At 41.0% G+C, this 26,016-nt stretch overlaps 1 protein-coding gene across 2 annotated transcripts in view; it reads right to left on the bottom strand.

The window, feature by feature from the left end:
- The window catches only part of adamts8.L (ADAM metallopeptidase with thrombospondin type 1 motif 8 L homeolog), a 36,136-nt gene extending 16,312 nt beyond the window's left edge, over positions 1-19,824 (bottom strand). Inside the window, exons 1-4 of one of the 2 annotated variants that reach the window (XM_018225690.2) lie at positions 19,729-19,824; positions 16,715-17,382; positions 8,442-8,681; positions 5,301-5,433 (exon numbers count right to left, since the gene is read on the bottom strand). In XM_018225690.2, the coding sequence (XP_018081179.1) occupies positions 5,301-5,433; positions 8,442-8,681; positions 16,715-17,335 (994 nt within the window). In that variant the 5' untranslated portion in view covers positions 17,336-17,382; positions 19,729-19,824. Of the gene's footprint in view, positions 1-5,300; positions 5,434-8,441; positions 8,682-16,714; positions 18,393-19,728 lie in introns of those variants that run through there. The other variant, XM_018225689.2, reaches the window with a different exon arrangement.
- Between the last annotated feature and the right edge of the window lie 6,192 nt (positions 19,825-26,016).

Below are 26,016 nucleotides of genomic sequence, written 5' to 3'. Positions count from 1 at the left end.
CTATGCAATCCTGTGGCCCTAGCAAATTGCCCAGTTTTAAAAAGCCAATGACCCTGAACTCCCAAAATGCTGAAGAGGTAGTTGACTGGCTTACACAGCACACCCCATCCTCTACCGTTTCTAACTTTACCACAACATCCTCCTCATCCTCCACTGCTATGGCCACCCCACGTAACACTTCCTCCACCACCGGTGCCCCTTCTTCACTGGGGTCAGAGGAGTTATTTTCCAATGAGTTTCTTGAACTGAGTAATGCGCAACCATTATTGCCAGAAGAAGATGAAGGAGATGAGGACCTTACACCAGATTTAATTCTGGCAGAGAACACGATAGAGATGGACATAATGAGTGATGAGGAGGAGGTCCCCGCTGCTGCTTCCTTCTGTGATGTGTCAGAAGAAATTGATGCATCTGAGGAGAATGATGATGAGGAGATTGATGTTTTGTGGGTGCCTAGTAGAAGAGAGCAAGAGGAGGGTAGTTCAGATGGAGAGACGGAGAGTCAGAGAGGCAGTAGGAGAATAAGACTTAGAAGAAGCAGGGAGGACAGCCCGCAGGGATCAGCAGGGCAACAACATGTATCGGCACCTGTGTTCAGCCGGCCAACGCACCCGCCATTGCCGCCAATACCGCCAACTCCGCCAACTTCTACTGTTACCGCCAGATCGCACACTTCCAAAAAGTCAGCAGTGTGGGATTTTTTTAATGTGTGTGCCTCTGACAAAAGCATTGTAATTTGCAATGAGTGCAGTCAGAAACTGAGCCTTGGTAAGCCCAACAGCCACATAGGTACAACTTCTATGCGAAGGCACATGAGCGGCAAGCACAAAGCACTTTGGGAGCAACACCTCAAAGGCAACAGGCAAACTAAAAGCCACACTCCTTCTGGTCCAGCATCTTACTGCTCTACCTCTGCTCTCCTTGACCCGTCTGAACCACCCTCCACTCCGCCTTCCACCTTGACCACCTGTTCCCATTCCCAGTCATCTGCCACCAGCCAAGTTTCTGTGAAGGCCATGTTTGAGCGTAAGAAGCCAATGTCTGACTGTCACCCCCTTGCCCGGCGTCTGACAGCTGGCTTGTCTGCACTCTTAGCCCGCCAGCTTTTACCATACCAGCTGGTGGACTCTGAGGCCTTCCGCAAATTTGTAGCAATTGGGACACCGCAGTGGAAGGTACCCAGCCGCAATTTTTTTTCTAAAAAGGGAATACCACACCTGTACCAACATGTGCAGAGCCAAGTTACCGCATCTCTGTCACTTAGTGTTGGGCCAAAGGTCCATATGACTACTGACGCATGGTCCTCCAAGCATGGTCAGGGCAGGTATGTCACCTACACTGCCCACTGGGTGAACTTGGTAATGGCTGGGAAGCAGGGAATGGGTAGCTCAACAACAACAGTGGAGTTGGTGTCACCGCCACGGATTGCACGCGGTTCTGCCACCACCTCTACTCCTCCATCGCTCTCTACCTCGTCTTCTTCTTCTTCTTACTCTGCTGCTGGGTCCTCCTTCTCCTCCTCCACACCTGTGCACCCCCAGCTCCCCCTAGGCTATTCGACGTGCCAGGTACGCCGTTGTCACGCTGTCTTGGGGATGACGTGCCTGGAAAGCAAAAACCATACCGGATCTGTACTCCTGTCATCTCTGCAGTCACAGGCCGATCGGTGGCTGACCCCACACCAACTGCAGATCGGAAAAGTGGTGTGTGACAATGGAAGCAATCTGTTGGCAGCGTTGAGACTAGGCAATTTAACACATGTGCCCTGCATGGCACATGTGTTAAATTTAATAGTCCAACGTTTTGTCTCCAAGTACCCAGGATTCCAGGACGTTCTCACCCAGTCCAGAAAGGTGTCGGCCCATTTCAGACGTTCCTACACAGCCATGGCACGCCTTGCTGACATTCAGCAGTGCTACAACATGCCAGTCAGGCGTTTGATTTCTGACAGCCAGACTCGCTGGAATTCAACGCTCCTTATGTTGGAACGTCTGCTGCAACAACAAAGGGCCGTCAACGAGTACCTTTTTGAACTGGGTGGTAGGACTGGATCTGCACAGCTGGGGATTTTTTTCCCCCGTTACTGGGTGCTTATGCGCGATGCCTGCAGGCTCATGCGACCTTTTGAAGAGGTGACAAATATGGTCAGTCGCACCGAAGGCACCATCAGCGACCTAATACCCTTCGCTTTCTTCCTGGAGCGTGCCGTGCGACGAGTGACAGATGAGGCTGTAGACCAGCGTGACGAGGAGCTGGAAGCGCACGATTTCTGGTCGGAATCACCAGAACGAACCCAGGCACCTGCTGCAACGCAGGGAGAGGTGCCAGAAGTGGAGTCAGAGGAGGAAGGTGGCTTTGTGGAGGAGGAGGAGGAGGACCAACAGGAGCAGGCTTCCCAGGGGGCTAGTGGTGACCTTTTGGGGACCCCTGGTCTTGTACGTGGCTGGGGGGAGGAGACCGTGGATGATGCAGTCCTTGATAATGAGGAAGCGGAGATGGATAGCTCTGCATCCAACCTTGTGAGAATGGGGTCTTTCATGCTGTCATGCCTGTTGAAGGACCCCCGTATCAAGAGGCTTAAGGAGAAGGACCTGTACTGGGTCGCAACGCTACTAGACCCTCGGTACAAGCATAAAGTGTCAGAAATGTTACCAACATACCACAAGTCCGAAAAGATGCGGCATTTACAAACCAGCCTGCAAAACATGTTGTACAATGCTTTTAAGGGTGATGTCACTTCAGGAACTCATCAACATTCCAGGGGCAGAGGTGCCAGTAATCCTGCCACGAGCACACCTGCAAGGACAAAGCCCTTTGGCCAGTCTGTAACGTCAGACATGCAAATGTTTTTCTGTCCAAGGCAGCGCCACAACCCTTCTGGATCCACCCTCAAAGAACGCCTCGACCGGCAGGTAGCGGACTACCTGGCATTAACTGCAGATATCGACACTCTGAGGAGCGATGAACCCCTGGACTACTGGGTGCGCAGGCTTGATCTGTGGCCAGAGCTGTCACAATTTGCCATGAACCTCTTGTCTTGCCCAGCCTCAAGTGTGCTCTCAGAAAGGACCTTCAGTGCAGCAGGAGGGATTGTAACTGAGAAGAGAACTCGCCTAGGTCACAAAAGTGTCGATTACCTGACCTTTATTAAAATGAATGAGGGGTGGATCTCGGAGGGTTACTGCACGCCGGAAGACTTGTTCTGACTTCTATGCAGCTGTCCTTCTCTTCAAGCCTCATGACTCCACACACAGCTGTCCTTTAGCGTCCTCCTCCTCCCTCCGCCACCGTTACAAACTAGGGTGCAAACCCTACTGGTTTAATTTTTTCTGGCCTCTGTGCTTCAGTGGCTGCAACCAAAAAAACTGGGCAAACAATGTCTACAAGGTCAACGTATGGCAAAAAATGACTATTTTCAGCATTTATATGGCATATTTTTTCTGGCAACTGTGCTTCAGTGGCTGCATCCAAAAAAATGCATATTTTCTGCATTTATATGGCATAATTTTTCTGGCCTCTGTGCTTCAGTGGCTGCAACCAAAAAAATGCATATTTTCTGCATTTATATGGCATAATTTTTCTGGCCTCTGTGCTTCAGTGGCTGCAACCAAAAAAATTTATATTTTCAGCATTTATATGGCATAATTTTTCTGGCAACTGTGCTTCAGTGGCTGCGACCAAAAAAATGACTATTTTCAGCATTTATATGGCATATTTTTTCTGGCCTCTGTGCTTCAGTGGCTGCGGCCAAAAAAACTGGGCAAACAATGCCTACAAGGTCAACGACGTTGACCTTGTAGGCATTGTTTGCCCAGTTTTTTTGGCCGCAGCCACTGAAGCACAGAGGCCAGAAAAAATATGCCATATAAATGCTGAAAATAGTCATTTTTTGCCATACGTTGACTCAACGTATATGGCAAAAAATGACTATTTTCAGCATTTATATGGCATATTTTTTCTGGCAACTGTGCTTCAGTGGCTGCGACCAAAAAAATGCATATTTTCTGCATTTATATGGCATAATTTTTCTGGCCTCTGTGCTTCAGTGGCTGCAACCAAAAAAATTTATATTTTCAGCATTTATATGGCATAATTTTTCTGTCAACTGTGCTTCAGTGGCTGCGACCAAAAAAATGCATGTTTTCTGCATTTATATGGCATAATTTTTCTGGCCTCTGTGCTTCAGTGGCTGCAACCAAAAAAGTTTATATTTTCAGCATTTATATGGCATAATTTTCTGTCAACTGTGCTTCAGTGGCTGCGACCAAAAAAATGCATATTTTCTGCATTTATATGGCATAATTTTTCTGGCCTCTGTGCTTCAGTGGCTGCAACCAAAAAAATTTATATTTTCAGCATTTATATGGCATAATTTTTCTGGCAACTGTGCTTCAGTGGCTGCGTCCAAAAAAACTGGGCAAACAATGTCTACAAGGTCAACGTATGGCGAAAAATGACTATTTTCAGCATTTATATGGCATATTTTTTCTGGCAACTGTGCTTCAGTGGCTGCGTCCAAAAAAACTGGGCAAACAATGCCTACAAGGTCAACGTATGGCAGTTGTTTAAAGAGAACAGCAGATTACTAGCCAGCAAAGCTACCTAAGCTAAAATGTCCCTCAAATCCCTGCAGACTTCTGTCCCTCCAATACAGAGCAGTATCAAGCAGATTACTAGCCAGCAAACTTACTATCATCTGTCCCTGAAATCACTAACAGCTCTCCCCCTACACTATCTCTTCCAAGCACACACAGGCAGATTTTTCAGATACATTTTTGCCCTTGATCCCCCTCTGGCATGCCACTGTCCAGGTCGTTGCACCCTTTAAACAACTTTAAAATCATTTTTCTGGCCAGAAATGTCTTTTCTAGATGTTAAAGTTCGCCTTCCCATTGAAGTCTATGGGGTTCGCGAACCGTTCGCGAACCGCTCGCGTTTTTGCGCAAGTTCGCGAATATGTTCGCGAACTTTTTTTCCGACGTTCGCTACATCCCTAGTATACTGCCTCTATAAATGTGTTCATACAGCACAGAACAACAAAAGCATGATATTTTGCGCACTTATATAAAACCCCTTTGTAGAAAAGCACAGTGTCTCTGATGCCTAGTACAGACTAATACGATTATGTTGAAGATATTTGTTTCACTTTTACACAGTCATTTGTAGACAATGATAATATTTGAGCTTTGATAACAAAAGCTGTTGGCTGTTGAAAAATAAAAACTATTTTTAAATCCTAGACTCTGAAAATACCTTTCAGCATTACATGTCTTAGTGTGTGAAGTGACTTATTAGCTTACCAAGTTCATGGGCAAGGGTATAAGCAGCCTGCAGTCCATTATCTTCAATCACAGAGCAACTCTTGCTCGTATCACACACTGTTCCAATGTCAGCCACTCCTAGTGTGTCACAGCTCTCATGTCCACAAATATCCTAGCGCACAAAAAACAAAAAGCACATTAACAAGAAGACCAAAAGTTCTATTACATTGTGCCTTTAGTGCAAAATTAAATAAATTTGTAAGTTGCATTTAAGAATCTGTAAACACACAGTCACTATGTGAAATGTTCTTATCAGCTGCAACGAATAATAAATCATATAATATACCAAACCCAAAATATTGTTAAGGAGATAGTGGCCTAGTGCTGTGATTTTATAGATCTAGGTAGGTAAGTAAAAAGTATATGTGCCAGTGGCACATGATGCATTTTCACTGCTAGCAGAAAAGATGCGAATAGAACCTGCAACCAACCCTTGCCTTTAACTACTCACATAAGGGGTGGGGGTGAAGCTAGAAAATGCACACTTGAGTGTTTTCTGACCAAAATCTACCCTGTGTTTTCCACAAGCTAAGAAAATGTATTGTATGCCAGTAGCCTTCAAGTTCAAGCACGATCCATTCTATATAGCCAACCTTCTGAAGTACGTGTAAAAGTTTCAGTGCAATACTCTCCAACCAGCCCTCATAGTCTCATAATTTGCCAGCGTCTTCCCCCGATCAGTTCTGTGAGCCTCCTGTCCAATCGATCAGTGAGTTATAACAGCATTATCTTTTCTCTCCATTCTCTTCACTGTTCGCTCACAGTCACAGGACTAATTGCGAACACACTGTTATAACCCACTGATCGATTTGACAGGAGGCTCACAGAACTGATCGGGGGAAGACGCTGGCAATTTATTATTTATGAGAGACTATGAGGGCTGGTTGGCAGGGCTGGAACTAGGGGTAGGCAGAAGAGGCACGTGCCTAGGGCGCAACGACATGGGGGTGCGAAGCATATACCTCTTCTTTCGCCTACCCCTGTTCTGGACCCTTGTTTGGTGCCAGCGCACCTCTGTGCTTGCTCTACTGTTCGTGCTCTGTTCCCCCCCCACACACACATATTGTTATATTGGTCACGAATGCGCAAACTCATAGGCGCACATACTCGCAGACGCGTGCACGCTCGCGGACGCTCGGACATGCATACTCGATTGCATGCCGACAAGGGGGCGAAGTGACCGGCCGGTTTGCCTTGGGTGCCTGGCTGGCTTGGCCCGGGCCTGCTGGTTGGAGAGTAGTGCACTGAAACTTTTACACATACTTCAGAAGGTTGGCTATATAGAAAGGATCTTGCTTGAACTGAAACTGTGATATACGCTTCTTATGGTGAGTCAGGGAGAAGGGATCTCGCTGGCCCACAATCTATTAAAATGCTTCCTATTACACAGGGCTAGTGAGTCGGGACCTACTGGGTAAAACAGTACAGGTATGGGGCTGGAAAAGCTTACTCGAGCAACACCAAGAGGAGCTGCGAGCAACATGTTGCTCGCAAGCTACGGGTTGGGGACCACTGCCTTAGGGCATTGGTACACAGGGTGTTTTGCTTCTCCTTACTATGACCACACATTTTCATCACAACTTGGTGAACACTGGAAGGGGGTATCACCACCATCCAAATTGCAATTTCAAAAACTCAATCAACTCCAGGGCACCTTTAGTAAGCACAGGGTGTTTTGACTGCTGTTTTTTTCTGCCAGATGTCAGCAACTGACTAAACGCAGCACCATGGGGTTATTTCAGTTGTTTTGTCTAATGGCAATTTCAAGCTTGGTGGCAAGCAAAAAAACATGCTCTGAATTTCTCCCCATTCACTTCAGTTGCAGTTACCTTGACTTATTGGCTTACTCGTAGGTCAGGAGATAGTAGGAAGGTGGCAGTCAGCATTTCTGTAACAATGCCACATTATCTACTAGTGCACCCCCAAATCCAGGTGATGACTGTTAAAATGAATGGAGAGTGATACCAAGCATTTTAACTCCTCTTGTTAATCAGTCAGCTGGAATTTTCTAATAGCACACTGGGCAATTCGGAGCATTTTGTTGTTTGGTTAATTAGTAGCTTTGTGGGGCACAAAACATGTGTTTCCCATTCACTTTTATGGCAATTTCTTGCCAGCATGTGTCACTTGTTAGGTGATTATTTGTTGGAAAGCTAGCAGTCAGCATTTCTAGACAACTGTGTGACAAGCAAGTGTGCCAATGTTTGCAATGGAATTGGCATAGAACGCAATCATTCCATTTCCTCCTCAAGGAGCTACTTATCACTGTAAGGACACAACTGTGTAATTGCCCTGGGCTCCATTGCACAGCCGAAAATTGAAATTTACATGTAAACGACATTTCAGCACCATTTCTGGAAATTATGATATGTGTATTTGGTCATACCTGCATTTTTTCTGGTAGGGCTTTTGGGAGCTGTTCATGAATAGAAAGTTTCCGTTAACTAATGGTGTTACTTTCAGGTGTGCCTTGTAACTGTAGCACCTAGCAAGACCAGCAACACCAAACATGAAAATTAATTTGATTTGACATATAATTTAAATATTTTATTTTAATCAGAAGTCTTTATTGAAGTCACTTCATAACTAAAGGGGGTGCAGACCTCGCAAAAGAACACAGAGGAAAAGGGGAGCCTGGTGCGATGTTTACACACTTGTTTTTGACTCGCGATGCTGCCCACCAGCAAGGGGCTTTTAGATTTTTTTTGTTATTGCTGAATCAGTCAATGATGTTATGCCCCTGATTGCAGTGTGTTTACTCTGTTGTGTTCAGCCATCCTTTATCCATTGTGTAAACAAAGCCCTTAGTCAATTTTGGTCAATGGAGAATTATATTTGTTACTTGGGTAAATCAAAAAATGTTAAAAGTCTAATTTAACTGTGTTAGAGTCAAGATACTACAGTGTACCTGCTCACAGTACAATGTACCATATTAGAGTTGGGGGGACCAGCCAATAGAGATATGACTAAGAGCTGCACTTCATATCTGTTCTTTTTGGCAGTAAAAGTTCTATGAAAAGTCACCTGCTGTTGCTTATTGTTTAAGGGACATGTATAGAGTATTTTCAGCCTGTTCTTTACACATATTGATAAAAATTCCCACTTTAAATAATACTGTACCTGACGGGTAAGGAGAATGGCAGTGTCATAGTGTTCAGGATTGCGATCACTTGATGGATTGAAATTCTGTTGCCATTTACAAAAATTACGAAGAGTTAGTCCTCCATTATCTGAGACATCTGGTCCAGACCCACCATCTTCCACAAGTATGACCATCACCACTACTAGAGTCACAGAGTTCCTCAAACTTGGGTGCTTGTAGATTCGAGCTGCCACTGACATCAGTGTCAGAAGATGGAGCTGAAAGACAGCATTAACATCATGCTTGCTAGGTTTTCTAAATACAATGTATTACAAAGCAATTCTTAACACTATTGAATCCTAATAATTCTCCACTATCTTAAAATACATCATAATGGAAGTTTTGGAATGTAGACTGTGCCTGAGCCAAATCTGAGATTTAATGCCAAAAAGGAATAAGTGCATGCTCATCCACACACATAGTTACATTTACAATATTAACATTCTACTTCCTATTTACTCCAATTGTATGTCAATTTTATATCTCTATTATAGTAGTTTAATTGAGCTAGAAAGTGATCGAGATGAGAAACCTCACCTTCTCACAGCATAAATATATCATTCACATATAACGAGAGAAGGCGACATGTGCGTCACACATGACATCCTGATGATCAAAAACATCCATGCTCTGCCATCATTAGGGGGCGATACACTTGACTTGTTCGATTTGGAACACAAGACACGAAGGACTAAGGGGCATCAAGCAAGTGCCTTTAAAAAAAGTGGTTTTATGTGCAACTGACTGTGAGGGAATTTAAGAGTATTGTAATGATTACGAAGGGAGGTTGTACCCCCCGAAACGTTGATATTGGTGGTGAATATAAATAAAAGAAAGGGGGCTTCCCCACTGCAGAAAAACTGGTGTGTGCGGATCCATAATTGTGGAATTGCTGTTGCTGAGGGAATTGAAGAGACCACAACTGCACTTGCAAAATAAAGTAATGACTTACAAAATAATTGTTGGTTAAAAACCAACTCCAGAAGTTGCAATACAAAACCACTGTCTTGGAAATAAAATCTGCAAGCCGATAAACCAACATCAGGAGGGATTGAAGAGTGAAGTTCCTCTACATCCAAAGTGACCAGTATAATTCCTGTACTTCATAATATTTTATCCATCTTGGTTACATAATTTGTGTTTTTTTACATAAAATCTATATAGTGATGCACTGTCTTTTCCCGATTCCTTACACAATCGGTCTACTTGGATGCAATCTCATTTTTGTGGATCTTCAAAAGGTGTAAAAAGTCGGAACTTTTGGATTACACAGAAACGTATATTGAAACTTTTTGTGTGTATAATGGCCATATAAATGTGACTGATAGATAATGAGATTATAGAGGCTTGCACCTTACCGAAGTAAGAAATTTAAGACAAATATACAAACAACCTTCATGCAGATGTGCATCTGATCAACTGACATTGTAAAAAGCAAAATTTTGTTTGAGATTTAGCACTTTTTTTCTATTTACAACTTTTAATAATAACCAATATGTATAATATGGGCAGTGAATTCTTGCCTATTTCAGCTAATGTTTATTGCTTAATTTGAGTGGTTTTAAATTATTCTTGCTCTGCAGCTCCACTTAGGAATGTAAACAGCTGGTTGGTAGGGATTCCTAATGGCCATATATGGACTGATAAAATGTTTCCTAAACGTTATTGTACAAAACACACTAATCACTGAAAAAATACTTTCCCACCAATAATTACCCGATGCGTTGATTGGTCATGCCACCTGAACTCCTGGATGAGCTAACTTTTCTACAGTGCAGCATTGCCCCCTTGCTGGTAATACAACATATAATGTGCAGTCCTTAGTGAAGTAAAGGAATAGGTCTATGAAGATGTGTTGGACAATAATGTTTAGGGGAGGTGTATTGCCGTAGAGCAGTGATCAACAACCAGTGCCTCGTGTTGGTCACAAACCCCTTGGATGTTGCCCCCAATAGCCTCAGGTGCAGGTGCTTATTTTTGAATTCTTGACTTGGAGGCAAGTTTTGATTGCATAAAAAACATGTGTACTGACGAACAGAGCCTCCTGTACACTTCCAGTCCTTATAAGGGTCTACCAATCACAGCCTTTATTTGGTATCCTCTGAATGTTTTTGATCCATCTGTTGCTCTCCAGCTCTTATTACATTTGAATGTGGCTAATGAGTAAAAATGGTTGGGGACCCCCACTCTAGAAGGTGGTAAAATGATGTCACTGCAGGGTATCAGGAGAGGATTTTTGTCCAAGTGTCAGGTCGTATTTTGATGGATAGGCATAGTTGAACTGGATCACTCAAATTAAAAAATGGTCTGTCCAGTTCAAAACCAGCCAGGTGGTGACCCTAAATGTGTGCAAGCTGCAAATGGAGGGGGGGAGCCAGAATTCAAGTAGTACCCACATATTTTTGTACAAAAGGCTGCATTTCAGAATACAGGGCACTCCTCAACATGGCAATCAGGCAACAGATACTTTTTAGGCCAGAGACACAAGTGGAGATTCGGGGAGATTAGTCGCCCGGCAACAAATCGCCTTTTCTTCAGGCGACTAATCTCCCCGAACTGCCTTCCTGCTGACTAGAATCAAAATCACCGTCGGGATGGCACTTGGAGTGCTTCTCCACGTGTGTCTCTGCTGTTAGGATCTGGCCACACTGGCAGATTCGGGGAGATTAGTAGCCAGGCGACAAATCTCCTCTTCTTTGTGGCAACTAATCTCCCTGATCTGCCTTCCGTTGCCTACCTCCGGCTAAAATGTACATTGCCTGGGGGCAGGCACACAGAGCCCATTGTTTTCCGAAGTCGCCTGAAATTTTCTCGAGAGGCAATTACGGGCGACTTCGGAAAACTAAGCGCTCCGTGTGTCTGCCCCAAGCGATTTACATTTTAGCCAGCGGAAGGCAGGGGAAGGCAGATCAGGGAGATTAGTCGCCGCGAAGAAGAGGAGATTTGTCGTCTGGCGACTAATCTCCCCGAATCTGCCTGTGTGGCCAGACCTTAGTCTAAATTTTAACCAGATAGCATTATCAATTGCAGCTTAAAAACAGGCAGAATTGCAAGGCTAATAAATCCAAAACTATACAAATAAATAATGTATTTAAGGGTATTTAAACAATATTTTTTTAATTGATATACTGTAGGAAAACTATTGCTAATCACATGATGTAATTACTAGTAAACAAACTGTAACTCAGTGCAAAGCAGCCCTTGTAAGGAATACCTATGTGCTCCATATAATTTACAAAATGATAATTTGCTTTCCCTAACCAAAACTTATTAGCTATAATGAAAAATGCTACTAAAACATTTAATCAAGGATGTCCATTGTACAGCCACTAGTTAAAGCTACTAAACACATACTCACATTGTATGAAAATATCATTTTTAGCTTTTTATTATTTATTATTATTAATTAATTAATTATGTATTAATTCTTTTAATAATGTATTAATTATTAATTAATTTATTAATGATTAATTAATTAACTATTATTAAATAATTATTATTGATATTTTTTATTATTTTTATTATTTTAAGCCTCAGTGTTCAAATATTTATATATATGGAGAAGTTTTGTATTATAGTTTTTACACTTAACAAATTACCAATTTTTGGTGGTTTAGAGTAAATAGTTGAAAACATGATTTTTAGCTCTAAAAAGTTTGATTTGGGGAAAAGAAAAAAAAAAGAACACAAACATTCATAAATCATCTCCTATAATCTACAGAACATTTATTGTAAAACCAAGTCTGTATTTTTTAGGACTTTTTGGTGAGTACATTTTTGGTAGATTAATTCCTCTGTTGCAAGATTTATTTCAAGATTGAAAGACAAACACAAAGCAAATACCCGCTTGTACGCAACAAATTTCAAATCGGGTTTTCCTGGGCATCTCAACTGACGAATAAATATTCTTTCCCTAACTGATTTCCATGTTGGTTTCACACAAGCTACTGCTTAGGAGGCAGCATTTACACAGGTTGGGAATAACTGCTTTATTGCTTCAAATGGAAATACTTAAAGAATTTAAAGAAGATTTTTTTTTTCTTGTAAAACCAGCTTCTTACACTTGTGCTTTGAGGGGGATTAAATGTTACACTATAAAAATACAAAAGGAAGTGTACTTTCCTTGAACACTTGCAGTGTGTCATCTGAGACACATCAGCGACCACAAAGTATCTGGTCTGACCACTTCAAATGAACTACCAACCCACAATGAATTACAGTACAGGCAGTAATGTATTCCCTGCTGGAGGGCAGAGGGAACATTGCTCTAAAGTGTATTACAGGTTCTCTTGGCAGAAACAGAGCAGTATTCTTGTGTTATGATTTCATCCCACTTATTTTCATCCAAAATGATGAGCATCCTACAGAAGGAGTTGTGGAGGTGCCATTCAGCTGCAGATAGTACCCTAATTCAATATATATAAAGGGAATCAACAGGGCAAAACAGCAACCAGGTGATACAGCTCAGGACTAGGAAGTAAACAATATACTATTTAATTCTAATTTAAATCTAAATTTGTATAGTATTCATCCAAGTCAGACATGACAAAAGGATATGTTGATATGTTTCATCAGAGCTCCACAACATGGGAGCCTCCAAATATCAACTAAGGAATGGTTTATCAGTGAGCAGCCCACAAACATACATCTGGTCATGAATGGACACAGAACAGGCACATGCTTAGGGCGCAATAGTGAAAACTCCAGTACCAGGAATAGGCTACTTAGTGAGCACCAGAATTTTTCTGTGCATGAATGGAAAGGGGAGTCACTGTCATCTTGGGGTAGGGGAATGCGATTGCAGATGCCTTGCATGGAAATTGAACTTTACCCATCACTGATTAGTTATCAAACACACTATTCCAAACATGTTAATGGCAACTTGGAAGTGGTTCAATGGTAACGTCCATGCAAATCTGTATGATTACTGCATCCTTCATCTTTAGTTATATAAATTCAAGCAAAACATCTGCTACCAGTCTATATATTCCACAAAGTTGACTAACTGTTTTTTGCTTTTAGCTTTATCTGCAACTTTATAGCTGGTAATTGAACCAACTTGATATGCTGCTGTAATACATTATGACATGCAGAGTAAATAAAATAGAAAATATTCTTATATTAGCATTTGACTACTGGCAGCTATATGAAGCATTTCAACAAATGAAAGGCACCCTTGAACCAAAGCAGCGATCTAAAGATACAGCGAGATCAGAGTGACCCGAGTGCCCCAATAGTGTGCAGGTCACAATAGTAGATATATACACGGTGGAGAGTATAGCTGGTCCTATAGCTGTCTCACTGGTGCTCCGTCCCGGCACTAAAATTTAGTAATATAGTTTCACAAAAGTTGAGAACAGACAGGACGCTGAAGCAGAGTTACTGCTGGTGTGCAAATTTATTTCTCACACAACATGTTTCGGGCAACATATGCCCTTTTTCAAGTGTGCAGGTCACCTTAGAGGGTCTGTTTATTTCCTATCTTCAGCTACTCTTGGTTTGTTGTGAGTTACTACAATAGAATGATTCTATGGCCAGCATACTGTACATTAGTTGCATGTATAACCAGCAGTGTACCAAGCCAGATCAATTTTGCAAATAAAGCTCAAAGGAAAACATGTAGCTTTGTGTAATATACAGGATGGTGACAGATGTTACCACTTGAGTTTATATCTGGGAAGCAGCCGCAGATATACCAGCAGCAGCTACAAGTCATGTCCATGAGTAAGTCCTTGGTCCACTTCCAAGTGGCCATTAATAGATATAGCGTGTTTTGTACCCTATAGTGGGTATAGAGGGTAAGTAATGCCATTCCAGGGCAACGGAACAGCAATGCCTTCCTACAAATTTCTTTGGTTTTTACTTACACTGCAAATAATTCACTCTACAACATTTCATTCTTGAACCAGCAAGAGTAATTTTTTTTTAGTTGTAATATTGTTATGTAGGCGGTCATCTCAGGTCATTTTGCCTGGTCATGTGGTTTCAGAAAGAGCCAGCACTAGGATGGAACTGCTTTCTGGCAGGTTGTTTCTCCTATGCAATGTAACTCAATGTGTCACAGTGGGACCTGAATTTTACTATTGAGTGCTGTTCCTAGATCTACCAGGCAGCAGTTATCTTGAGTTAGGGAGCAGCTATCTGGTTACCTTCCCATTGTTCTGCTGATGGGCTGCTGGGGGGGAGGTATGGGGGTGATAGTAAATAGTGACTGATGTTTATCAGAGCACAAGTCACATGAATGGGGCAGTGGGAAACTGACAATATGTCTAGCCCCATGTCAGATTTCAAAATGAAATATAAGTATTCCTTTAATTTTACTTCAGTTAAAATTTATTATCACACCAGCTACAGCTAAGTTAAGAGTCCTAGCATCCTGACAAGTCACTTCAAGTCCAAGGGTGCTGTAGTAAGCTGGCAAATGATTTTCAGCGAAGACTAGAATCCCAATGCTACCTATACAATACCATATAGTGGTAGGGTATGTGTTTACACCTGCTTATTCTTTTGTTTTCCAATTACAAGCACCACATCACCTGGACAGATACAGTATAATTAAGATTAATTTACTTAAATGGTGATCACCTAGATACATGAATAAGTATTTCAAAGAGATAACCACGTGATCTGCAAGTACAGGGGAAGGGTCCAGGTACTTTCCATTCAAGTCATGTAGGGGAAAATTCTGAGCTGGGGATACCCTGTCCTTGTCTTTACCATTAAAGGCAGGGGTCTCCAACCTTTTTGACCTGTAGGCACACATTCAGCTGTAAAAAGAGCTGAGGAGCAAAACAAGAATAAAAAATGTTCCTGGGGATGCAACATAAGTGCTGTGATTGGCTATTTGGTAGCCCCTATGTGGACTGGCAGCTGCAAGAGGCTCTGTTTGGCAGTAAACCTGTTTTTTATGCAACCAAAACTTGCCTCCAAACCAGGAATTCAAAAATAAGCACATGCTTTGAAGCAACTGGGAGAAACATTCAAGAGGTTTGTGACCAACATGTTGCTCATGAGCCACGTTGGGGATCACTGGTTAAAAGTATATTTTAGAAACAAGTTTTGAATCATGAAAACATATTTATTTCTAAGCAACTGTCCTGACTATGTCTCATGTGTCATTGAAACAATTTGTTGTCAGTATTATAGGGTTTTTATGTTTTTTATGGAAAGGTGGAGGTTCAGTGTCCAATTAAAAATTGCACACCTTCCTTGTTTTTCCTGTGTTATTCAATCATATAGCCAGCGAGACAATTAAACCAATCAGATTGCATGGAATATGCTCAGATTGCATGGAAAATCTGTGCATAAGTGGCCAGTAAGTAGCTGGTGGAACATAGGACCCAGCAGAATTCAGGAGCAGAAGAAGGGGAGGTGTGCACAGACATGCAGACCATGAGCAGACTGGAGAGAGAAACTGCAAGAGGATAGAATTGCCTGGGCAGTATCAGGAGGTGAAACAGCAGCAGGAGCTACAGTATCACACAGAACATGCTGAGAATGGTGGATTCTGATCACATATATCTTAATTGGTCCCTAGAGGGATATTAAAGATAGTTTGTGCTTATCATTTCACTGATATCTTAAAACAAACAGATAATGGTGATGACACACTGGAAGTTTTGTAATAACAGCTTTGAAAAGACTGCTTTAAAAATAATGTAACATACTTCTACTGAATTCTTCAAGAACTGGCAAATGCAAGCTTTGACAGATACAGGATATTGCATAATTTCTGCGCAGTACACTCCTATTATATTTTTAAACCTGCCTTATAGATATTTGGCCAATCGGATCTACATCTTCACTAGTTTCCACCTCACCCCATTAAAACTGAACTCATGTGAACTCAACAAATAGATCATTTGCAATTTAAATGCATGCTGCAAGGGCGATTAGAAGCGAGTACAGGCTGCTGTATGTATCTTAATTTTTTTTACTAATGGTGATTTCACATGTACCCAGTTTTAATGTAGCAAGGTGGGAACTCATAAACCCTGATGCAGTCCCCCCCCCACACACACACACCGTCAATGCTCTGAGGGCTGCCTCGTTGTTTGGAAACCACTAGACTGATCACACTGTTGCATCAACATTTCTGAATTCCTCCTGTGGGGTTCTTTACATAAGCGTTATACCCCTTTATTTTTTCTAATGCTGACATATTTACAAAGAACATAACTGCGACTTTAAGAAAAAAAAATTCAAGTCAACACAATGATGCTACTGCTGTTAAACAAGTCCCAGTTCTTACCTCTAAATCATCTCCATAAAACTGAACCATTGTATTGTCTGCCACCAGCAAAATCTCTACAAATCGATCCTCGGACACAAACCTTCGATGTCGAAATGGATGAACTGCCTCTCCCTTTACATCGCTGTTTGATATGTCATGGATGGCCCATATGTCAGAGTTTTCTTCCAAGTTCTGAGCGCTCCCAATTTCACTTCCTTTTTGGGCAAATGTTGGGTTGTTTCTTTTAGTGTCTTTAGTATTTAGGTCATATTTTGCCCAGTCCTGGTTGTTTATGTCCTCTGTAGGTTCTGGAGATTTAACATGCCAACTTGTGTTCCTATTCTGTGCTTTGAATACCAAGTGTTGACCAAGTTTCTCCTGACCTCTAAATCCTTTTCTGGGCTGGATAACATAACTATCACTTCCATGCATAAAGGCACCCTGAACACCTTTGCACAGACTGACAGCTGCCAGTGGTTCCATACTAGAATAAAAACAGGTCCTCAACCCATCCATGCTTGTCTGAGTCCCACCATCTCTACCTACATGTTTGATCTGCATCCTTGGTCCAAGAAAAGCATCATCAGGAACTAAATGGAGCGCTATATCTCTGCCTAGTGCAGTAAATCGCAAGGTCATTTTCCCATTGGATCCTGCAAGAAGTTCTGGCACTGTTACTTCTACTTCTGGAATCACACGAGCAGCAGTGGAACAAACCAGAAGCAAAAGGGCAAAATATAGATGGTAAAGGAAACCCATTGCAAAGAATCTCAGCATTCACATATAAAAAGGAAGGAAATGAAAACACTGATTACTCTAATTGTTCAATTAATAACTGTCTGAGCAAAACCTCTAGCAATATACCTTTCGCAAACTAAACCAAGTGGTTTTTGAAATTAAACAAGTTTATAATGGGGACTGTTTTGCAGAAAGTATGTGCATTAACCAATGAGTGGTATATGATTAACAGGCAAGAAAATAAAAGTGCATCACCCCTGAAAGACAAATTAACCCAAAATGTCTTACATAAATCTGAGTGGAAGAACCTCCCGATTCACCAGATACACAAACGGCAATGCAATAAATTATGTAAGGCAGAGTAAATAAAATACAAATCTAGATATTAACATTCGAATACTGGCAGCAATATGGAGCATTCCAACAAACACAAGGCACCCTCGCACCAAAACAGCAATCTAAAGACGCAGCAACCAGAGGCAAGCAGTGGAGCAAAAACTGATAAGTCCCCTCTAATAGCGTGCGAGTCACTGCAGAGGGTCAGTCCCATAGAGAAAGCACACTCTCCAGCCCGTATGGGAGATTCTATCTGCTAATCACCAGTCCAACTCCCACCCCTCTCCTGATTCCTTCCTTTTACTTCTCACAGAGTGGAAGCATCAGGGTTGCCTGTGGTAGCTCCTCATATATATATACACACGCTATTCCCCACCCCCTGAGAGGTTTATTTTTGATCTTTAGCTACTCTTCTGTCCCCTCCCTTTCCCCTCCTTGTAATAGAAGAGAAGGAGGAGAGAAATAGAGAAAGAAATCAGAAACAATTTAACCTGTTCCTCATCAGAGTTTGCACCAGCTTTGGGCAACCCACCCCAGACTAGGGCAAGAATGTAACCTGCTCCTCCGTGCTATAGGAATGACATCTTCCAGCTTCTGCAAAGTTCATTACATTGACAAATATTTACATTTTTGTAATATTATGTAAGTCTAACATAAGAGGACACTGCAGTAGCTAAACTCAGCATTTATGCTGTAACACTGAGGAACCTGTGACTGTAAATGCAGCAGAGAAGAGTGCACTCATTATTTTGGAGAGGCCATGTGGTGCGCATACTGACTGATGGTAGAAAACGCACGGTATGCTGCCATAGTGTGCCTCAAAGCATTCGATGGAAGGGTCCAGACTAAAGGCAGCTGATTTAAGATTTGGGGATGAGTACTTATTTACAATCTTCTTTGGTATTTACAAAACTATAATATGGTGAGAATGGGACTTCAACCCTAGAAGCCTGAAAGCATCTGCCCTACATATTAGTTACACAAATAGTCGTATATATTAATGATATACCAAAATCACTTTCAAAACATCACCTGATTCAAATATACGAAAACTAAAACAAACTCTTAGGTCTTTGTTTTCTCAGCAAGTGTCTTTGAAGCATCTGTTATATATGAAACAGGAAAAAGTCTTTAAAGGGCTCCAATAAATGTGTGGGCCCCCTGTATCCACAATATATCAGAAAGTGAAACAATATCCTTAAGTCCGATGAAGGCTGTGGGCACAAGTTCCACTGCACTGTAGACAGTTATACCCTTAAAATTCCAATCCAACAGTCTACACTGGTGCCAAGCAATTGTACCCATAAGCTTCTTCCCAATCAGATTCAGTTTCTGAAAGTAAAATCAAATGTGCTTCCATGCACCGAAGTTGCAGTGTGGTAAAACTTCAATGGGAAATGCAAATGGAAATAGCGATGCTCATTTACTAACACAGATTGTAAAATGCAACCATTTATTTACCCGTAGCAACCAATGCAATATTGGCTGTTACTTTCTATCTGGTAGAACCTTGATAAAAAAAAAAAAAAGTGCTCCTTGATTGCTTTTGGTAACTGTGCAATTCAACACCTGCATCAGTAAAAGAGCTCCATAAGCTCACTCTCATAAATCACATTCATTGGCCTGGATAGATATGAAAAGAAAATATTTCTGGGTGCTTATGCAGGCTGTTTTATCTGTCAGGCTTGAATCTGTCAGTTCCTGCAGAATTCAGTATCAACGTTATAGCAGTAGAAGTAAGTTATTATATAAGTAGGTTATACTTTATTAAAACAGTCTTTTCACAGCTGTTATTGCAGCCCCAAAAACTTACAGCATCTCATACTAGACATTATCCATTCATTTGAAGATGTCAGTGAAAAGATAAGCACAAGCTATCAGTAATTTTCACTCTAGAGACCAAGAAGGATACAATCCACCATTCACTGTATTTACTGTAGCTCCTGCTGCTGATTTACCTCTTGATACTGCCCAGGCAATTCTATCCTCTTGCAGTTTCTCTCTCCAGTCTGCTCATGGTCTGCATGTCTGTGCACACCTCCCCTTCTTCTGCTCCTGAATTCTGCTGGGTCCTATATTCCACCAGCTATTACCACTTAAACTGGTCAATTATGGACATAATTTCATGTGATCTAAGCATATGAGACAAAAATTATTTTGTTTTATGAGCAAACTTCTCTGAATGGTTTCATTGGCATGCTAGTGTCCTATATTACAAAGGAAATAGGAGAAAGTGTGCAATTTTCAATTGGACACTAAAGTCCCACCTCCGGCCAAAATACCGACTACTGAAACAGTGTTTCGGGGGACTTGGAGTCAGGACCAACAGTGCAAGGAATAGCAAAAGACTGATTCTGCTTTTAATAGCAATTACATCAAACCCATTTTACATTTTTCAGGGGACTGGGGAAAAAACTTAAACTGAGTGTACTTAAAATCAGGGGTAAACTACAAAAAAAAAATCTTGTGGAAACACAATCTTGTGGAAGTCATAGGGTAAAACAGGGGTTTTTAAGGAAAATGGGGCAAACTTTTGATGTAAAATGCAGGGACATGTACTTAAAATATGCAAAATGCTCTCCCTGAAATGCATTAGAACATGAAATGACTGAAAATGTAAATTGGAGGTACATAAAATCAGTGTTTGGCTGTATGTTTATAAATTTTAAGTAATGTGTAAGTTAAAGTTGCTTAGAATGAAAACTGCATTCATGAGGCAATATTTTTTTTTCCAAATTTTTTTTATTTTCTTATACTTTACAAATGAAATAATATATAACAAAGGCAATAAAATAAAATAAACAAATGTAAAGTACAAATCACGTTTTGAAGAACAGAGTTGGTGATTAACATCTCTAGATCTTACCAAGTGACCATTAAGACAGTTCAGGTGTACCTTTTTCTATCTTTTGAAATAGAAACCACTTTATCGGTTTACTTCATGTAGGTGGTGAATGTTTTATAGTTACAGATCTGCATCCAAGTGCATACACACTAGAAGCAAGTAATATTTGGTCTTTGAGTGTTCATAACTCAGTTCAGAGGGCCACTGGTTTAGTTATTTTAATTCCATTTCATAAGTTTTGATTTGTCTTATAATAATTCTTACTCATATTTACCTTGAGAGTCCGTTGTTTGAAATACCCTTTGTTGTTCAATATATTGTATAATAACCCTGATAAGATTTTTACATAAAAAGAAAAGTGGAGGAGATAAGAAAATAAAAGGCAAAAGAAACAAGCTTGCAGAATTTTTTTTAGTTCTATGAATATGAAGGAAACTGCACAATATTTAACGCGTGTGCAATATTAAATAAAATGATCATCACTGCAGCTCAAAGCTGATTGCTCATTGGTTGCTAATGGCAACTGCACTGATGTAATTTAGCACCTATATTTATTAATCAGCCCCAGTATGCCTTTACCTTTATTACTTTCCCAGGTTTTAGCACTTACAGCTGGTGAGTTATATATGGACGACTGAACATGCCTCATTTTCTGCTAATAAACAACTTAAACCTAGGGGTAAGTAGACATGCACACAAGTAGAATGAAACATATTAATTTAGGTCTATGGAAGAATACATATTTTGTTCACCTTTGCATGTAGTGGCAGCCAGGATACCTGCAACTTGCTATGGATTGCTTCCTATTTACATGAATGGAATCAACAATGGATTGTTCTCCATGGGCATTTATCTCTGAAAACAAGTGTCTACACTGTGACCATGGGTCCAGATTATAGTTCATCTTTTATTTGATGGACTGTTAATATAGGTATTTCTCTACTGACTGAGAAAACACTGATCCAGGCCACGACTGGCAATCCGTTTATTCTGGCAAATACCAGAGGGGCAGCTGTAAGGTGCCTCTTTGCAATTGAAATAGCGATTGTTTATGGAAGCTTGCAGCAGCCCCTCTGGCATTTGTCAGAATCCACAGATTGCTAGTCTGGGCCTGAGTGTACTAGATATGGAATAACTGGTGAATACCTACTGATGTCTATGTACTATATTAGTTGGCTAAACCTCACCTGCAGGTGTACCATGTTGGCCTGTATATTGTGCTTTAGCAGATGAGGAAGTGAAGAGGGGCAGCAGCTTTTCTTCACTCCTTCTTGTTCTGATCATTTTAGCTGGAACATGCAGAAGAACAGAAAGTGGGAATACCTTGTATGGACCCTTGTAAACTATCTCTCCATTTATCCTATAAGCCAATCTTTCAAACACCATACAGGACGGCCCATCATGAGAACCTTTAAAAGGGTCACGGTGCTGTTTTTTCAAGCCACCTATAAACAATAAGTAAACCATAAAATAAATTATGTAAAATTGCTAAGAGTGCTTTTACAATTTGCATTTGACAAAGCCCAAGATTAGTCGGCGAAACGTGCGTCAGGTGCATTTTTAATTGTAGTTAGGCAGGGCGATCAAACTGTAACCTAATAATAGGCATTGGTACTTCCACAGATTGGAAAGGAACTCCATGTAGGTGAAGGGGTTGGTGTTTGGAACGGAGTGGAATGTTCTGATATAGGAAATTTATTTAGATTAATTAACTATAAACTATATTTGAGGCGACCGAACCATAACCTGATAAGGGACATTGACTCTTCAACTGAATGGGAGGGAATTCCGTGTGGGTGAAGGGGTTGGTGTTTGGAACGGAGTAGAATGGCCTAATATAGTAAACAAATCTAAGCTAAATTAACAGCAATAACTACATCTGAGGTTGAATACTTTATATGAAGCAGGTTTAACAGAAATGTGTAGCAATCTGCTCTATACCTAGAATTGTTTACCTCTAACTTTTGGCCACCTGGGAGGTGACTCAATTTGAGTGAAGGGATTGGTATTCTAGTGGATCAACAGGGTTAACCTGATTGGCTCCAGACACAGCTATCAGTGTGCATTAGGCTGCAGCACAGCACACGGTTGATAGAGATCAGACTGTTTGTTCCATTGGTCATGACACCAAACCTCTTGCCTCCTGGTGTGTTGGCTCCCTGTTCCTAACTTTGATTTTAAATCATTTTTCACTGGACACATTTTAATTTAGTATTTATTGAAAGTTAGTTTTATGTGTACATATGAGACTGTGGACGGTGCATGGGAAGGTGCAGTGAGATGGGTAATTTCTTTCTCTCTTTCTACTTACCGTATATACTCGTGTATAAGCCGACCCGTGTATAAGCCGAGGTACCTAATTTACCTAAGAAAACTGGAAAAATGTATTGACTCGTGTATAAGCCTAGGGGCCCCATGTCAGATTTCAAAATGTGAATATCGAGACATAAAAGTCAGCTCATTTTTACATTTAAAAGAAATGATTTAACAGATAAAATCATATTGAGAAGTTTGTAGACAATTTTGAGAAAAAGGAGTAACAAAAACTATGGAACAGAAAACTATGGAATCAGAGGCTGCACACTACCTCCCCACCACCCGCACGGGGCCCCCAGCCACAAATTCCGCTCTGTCCCCCCTTCTCCCCCAGTGCTTACCTTCTTCATGGGTATTACAGCTGCTATTGAGTGGGGGAGGTCAGGAAGGAGTGAAGGCAAGAAGCAGCTCTGCCAGCCGCAGGAGTGGATCTGGGCTGACGAGGCCCTGGGGGCCCACCTAATGTTCCCTCTTATTCCTTCTGCTATACGCTCCTTCCGCGGCCCCAGCAGGACTGTCTGTGACTGACTGTCACGATCGCCGCCCGGAGCAGGTCCAGGTCTAAAAGTATATCTCTCTGACTGTACAGTTTTTGAAACTGATCATTATATTGCCATTTAATAAAAAAAATATGTACCGTATATACTCGCGTATAAGCCGAGTTTTTCAGCACCCAAAATGTGCTGAAAAACTCAACCTCGGCTTATACGCCGCCGCTACCCACGTGGCGGCCATGGGCGCCGCCATTTTGGGAGCGAACGCCGGCAGGGAAGGACGCGCCGCCCGGAGCTCCTGGACCTGCTCCGGGCGGCGATCGTGACAGTCAGTCACAGACAGTCCTGCTGGGGCCGCAGAAGGAGCGTATTACGGTATGACCCGCGTATAAGCCGAGGTTGAGTTTTTCAGCACATTTTGGGTGCTGAAAAACTCGGCTTATACGCGAGTATATACGGTACATATTTTTTTTATTAAATGGCAATATAATGATCAGTTTCAAAAACTGTACAGTCAGAGAGATATACTTTTAGAAGGAAAAAAAGAGACATGTTCTGCTGTTGATCTGCTTAGGTAGGAGATGGTATAGAGCAACATCAGAACACTTCTATGATTTATTTCTGAAACTATATTTCTCTGACTGTACAGTCAGATGAACTAACCAGCTGCTGGCAGGAAAAGTAAATTGATTGTCGTAGAATTTTTTTTAACCCTCCCATATGGAGTATGGATTAATGGGATGCTTACAATAAGTTCCTATATTGAGAATGTGTTAATGGGATGTGCAAGCATTTTGACTATTATATAACTTTCAAGAAAGAGTCACTAATAGTGATGGGCGAATAAATTTGCCAGACACAAATCCCCAGTGAATTAAAGCAAATGTAATTTCACTGGCGAAAAATCCGTTGCGTCTCAAAAAAAATTGACGTGCATCAAGATTATTTCGACACCCATTGACTTTAATGCATTTGGACCAAATAGATGCACAACAAAATCAACAAAATTGACGCACGTCAAAATAATTTTGACACCCACTGAAATCAATGCGTTTCACGGATTTCTCACCACTTCGTGAATTTCGTGGTAAACATCGGTATTTATGTGATTATAGATTTGGATTTCACACTTTTTGCTATTACTTAGCAAAGATTTCATATATTTTCCAATATCATGGCTTAATCCTACACAGTCCTCTAGTGGCAGAAGCACTGTAACAATATATCCTTTACTATATATGATAACATAATAATACAATATAGGCATACTGCTGATCCTCCCTGGCAACACATTTGTGTTATAATGTTGTTAAAAAGTACCAGGGAAGAAGACATTCATCCGGACAGGGAAGTTAGTAGGAGGTGTTAGCCGTGCATGCACATTATTGTGAATACTACATCATTAATAGAGGCTTGGATGATTTTTGGACAGACAGAATATCAAAGGCTACTGTGATACTAAACTCTATAGTTAGTATAGGTATGGGTATATAGAATTTATGTGAAAGTAGGGGGGGTGTGTGTATGGATGCTGGGTTTCATGTGGAGGGGTTGAACTTGATGGACTTTGTCTTTTTTCAACCCATTTTAACTATGTAACTATCAACGATGTATGCAAAAAAAAATATATATATATATGTATATATATATAAAAAAAAAAAAAAAAAATATATATATATATATATATATATATATATATATATATCCGCAGTGATACTGCTGAGGAGTGGATTTTCTATGAGCACAGTTCCATTAGATGGAAGGGGAGTTTGCAGAAGAAAAACATGGGGCATGAGTAGAATATCCCCAGGCTATATTTTTTTAGGGGGTTTATATGTACTTCAAACATCACCCACTTTAGCCTTAGCCCTTTTTAAGTACATGGCTTGGGACTCTCCAGCCAAAATAAGGACCATCACATGAGTAACAAGCCATACATTTCTGCCACAAGCATACAAAGTACTTAGCAATGGGTCTCCCGTTATTGCTGGACTACAACCCACAGATGCTTATTATAGAAGCTGCAGTTTGGTTATATCTTGGGACACAGGGTTGGAAAAAAGTATAACTTTGTAATTACACAGTTTTCTGAGGTAAGTAAACCTTGTACATTCTGTTGACAGTATCCCTTTAAGAAAGTATTTTTCCCAGAATGATTTTGTAATCCTGCAATATATTTCCTGTATATTCACAGTTGTTTTTATCCAGGAACTTGTCCACGCCTTTTGGGCCTGCAGCATGCAAGAGCAGGAATTTTATGATAACAATGTTTTTTAAGTCCATTTTAGGACTGAGAAGTTGTTTTCACCATCACTGGTTACACAATATAAACATGTTTATTGCAGGGTTAAGAGCATTTTTACATTCCCTCTCTACCACTTTGACCCCAGGGGAAATTTATCACTTCACAAGTATTTATCTCCCTCACTAAACTCCGATTATGTGTTTCAGTTCACCATTTTATTGCCAATGGTGCCAACCTACGGCAACACAATGCGATGAAACAAAGCAAAAATGTATTTCACTTTGAAAGACTAAAAGTAGAGTGCTGTGATTGCTGTTCTTTATATTCCTTTGCACCATTACAATTA

Source organism: Xenopus laevis, chromosome 7L (assembly GCF_017654675.1).
Source record: "Xenopus laevis strain J_2021 chromosome 7L, Xenopus_laevis_v10.1, whole genome shotgun sequence".
NCBI classification, from domain to species: Eukaryota; Metazoa; Chordata; class Amphibia; order Anura; family Pipidae; genus Xenopus; species Xenopus laevis.
Note: the sequence above shows the minus strand (reverse complement) of the source record. Positions and strands in the feature narration are given on the sequence as shown.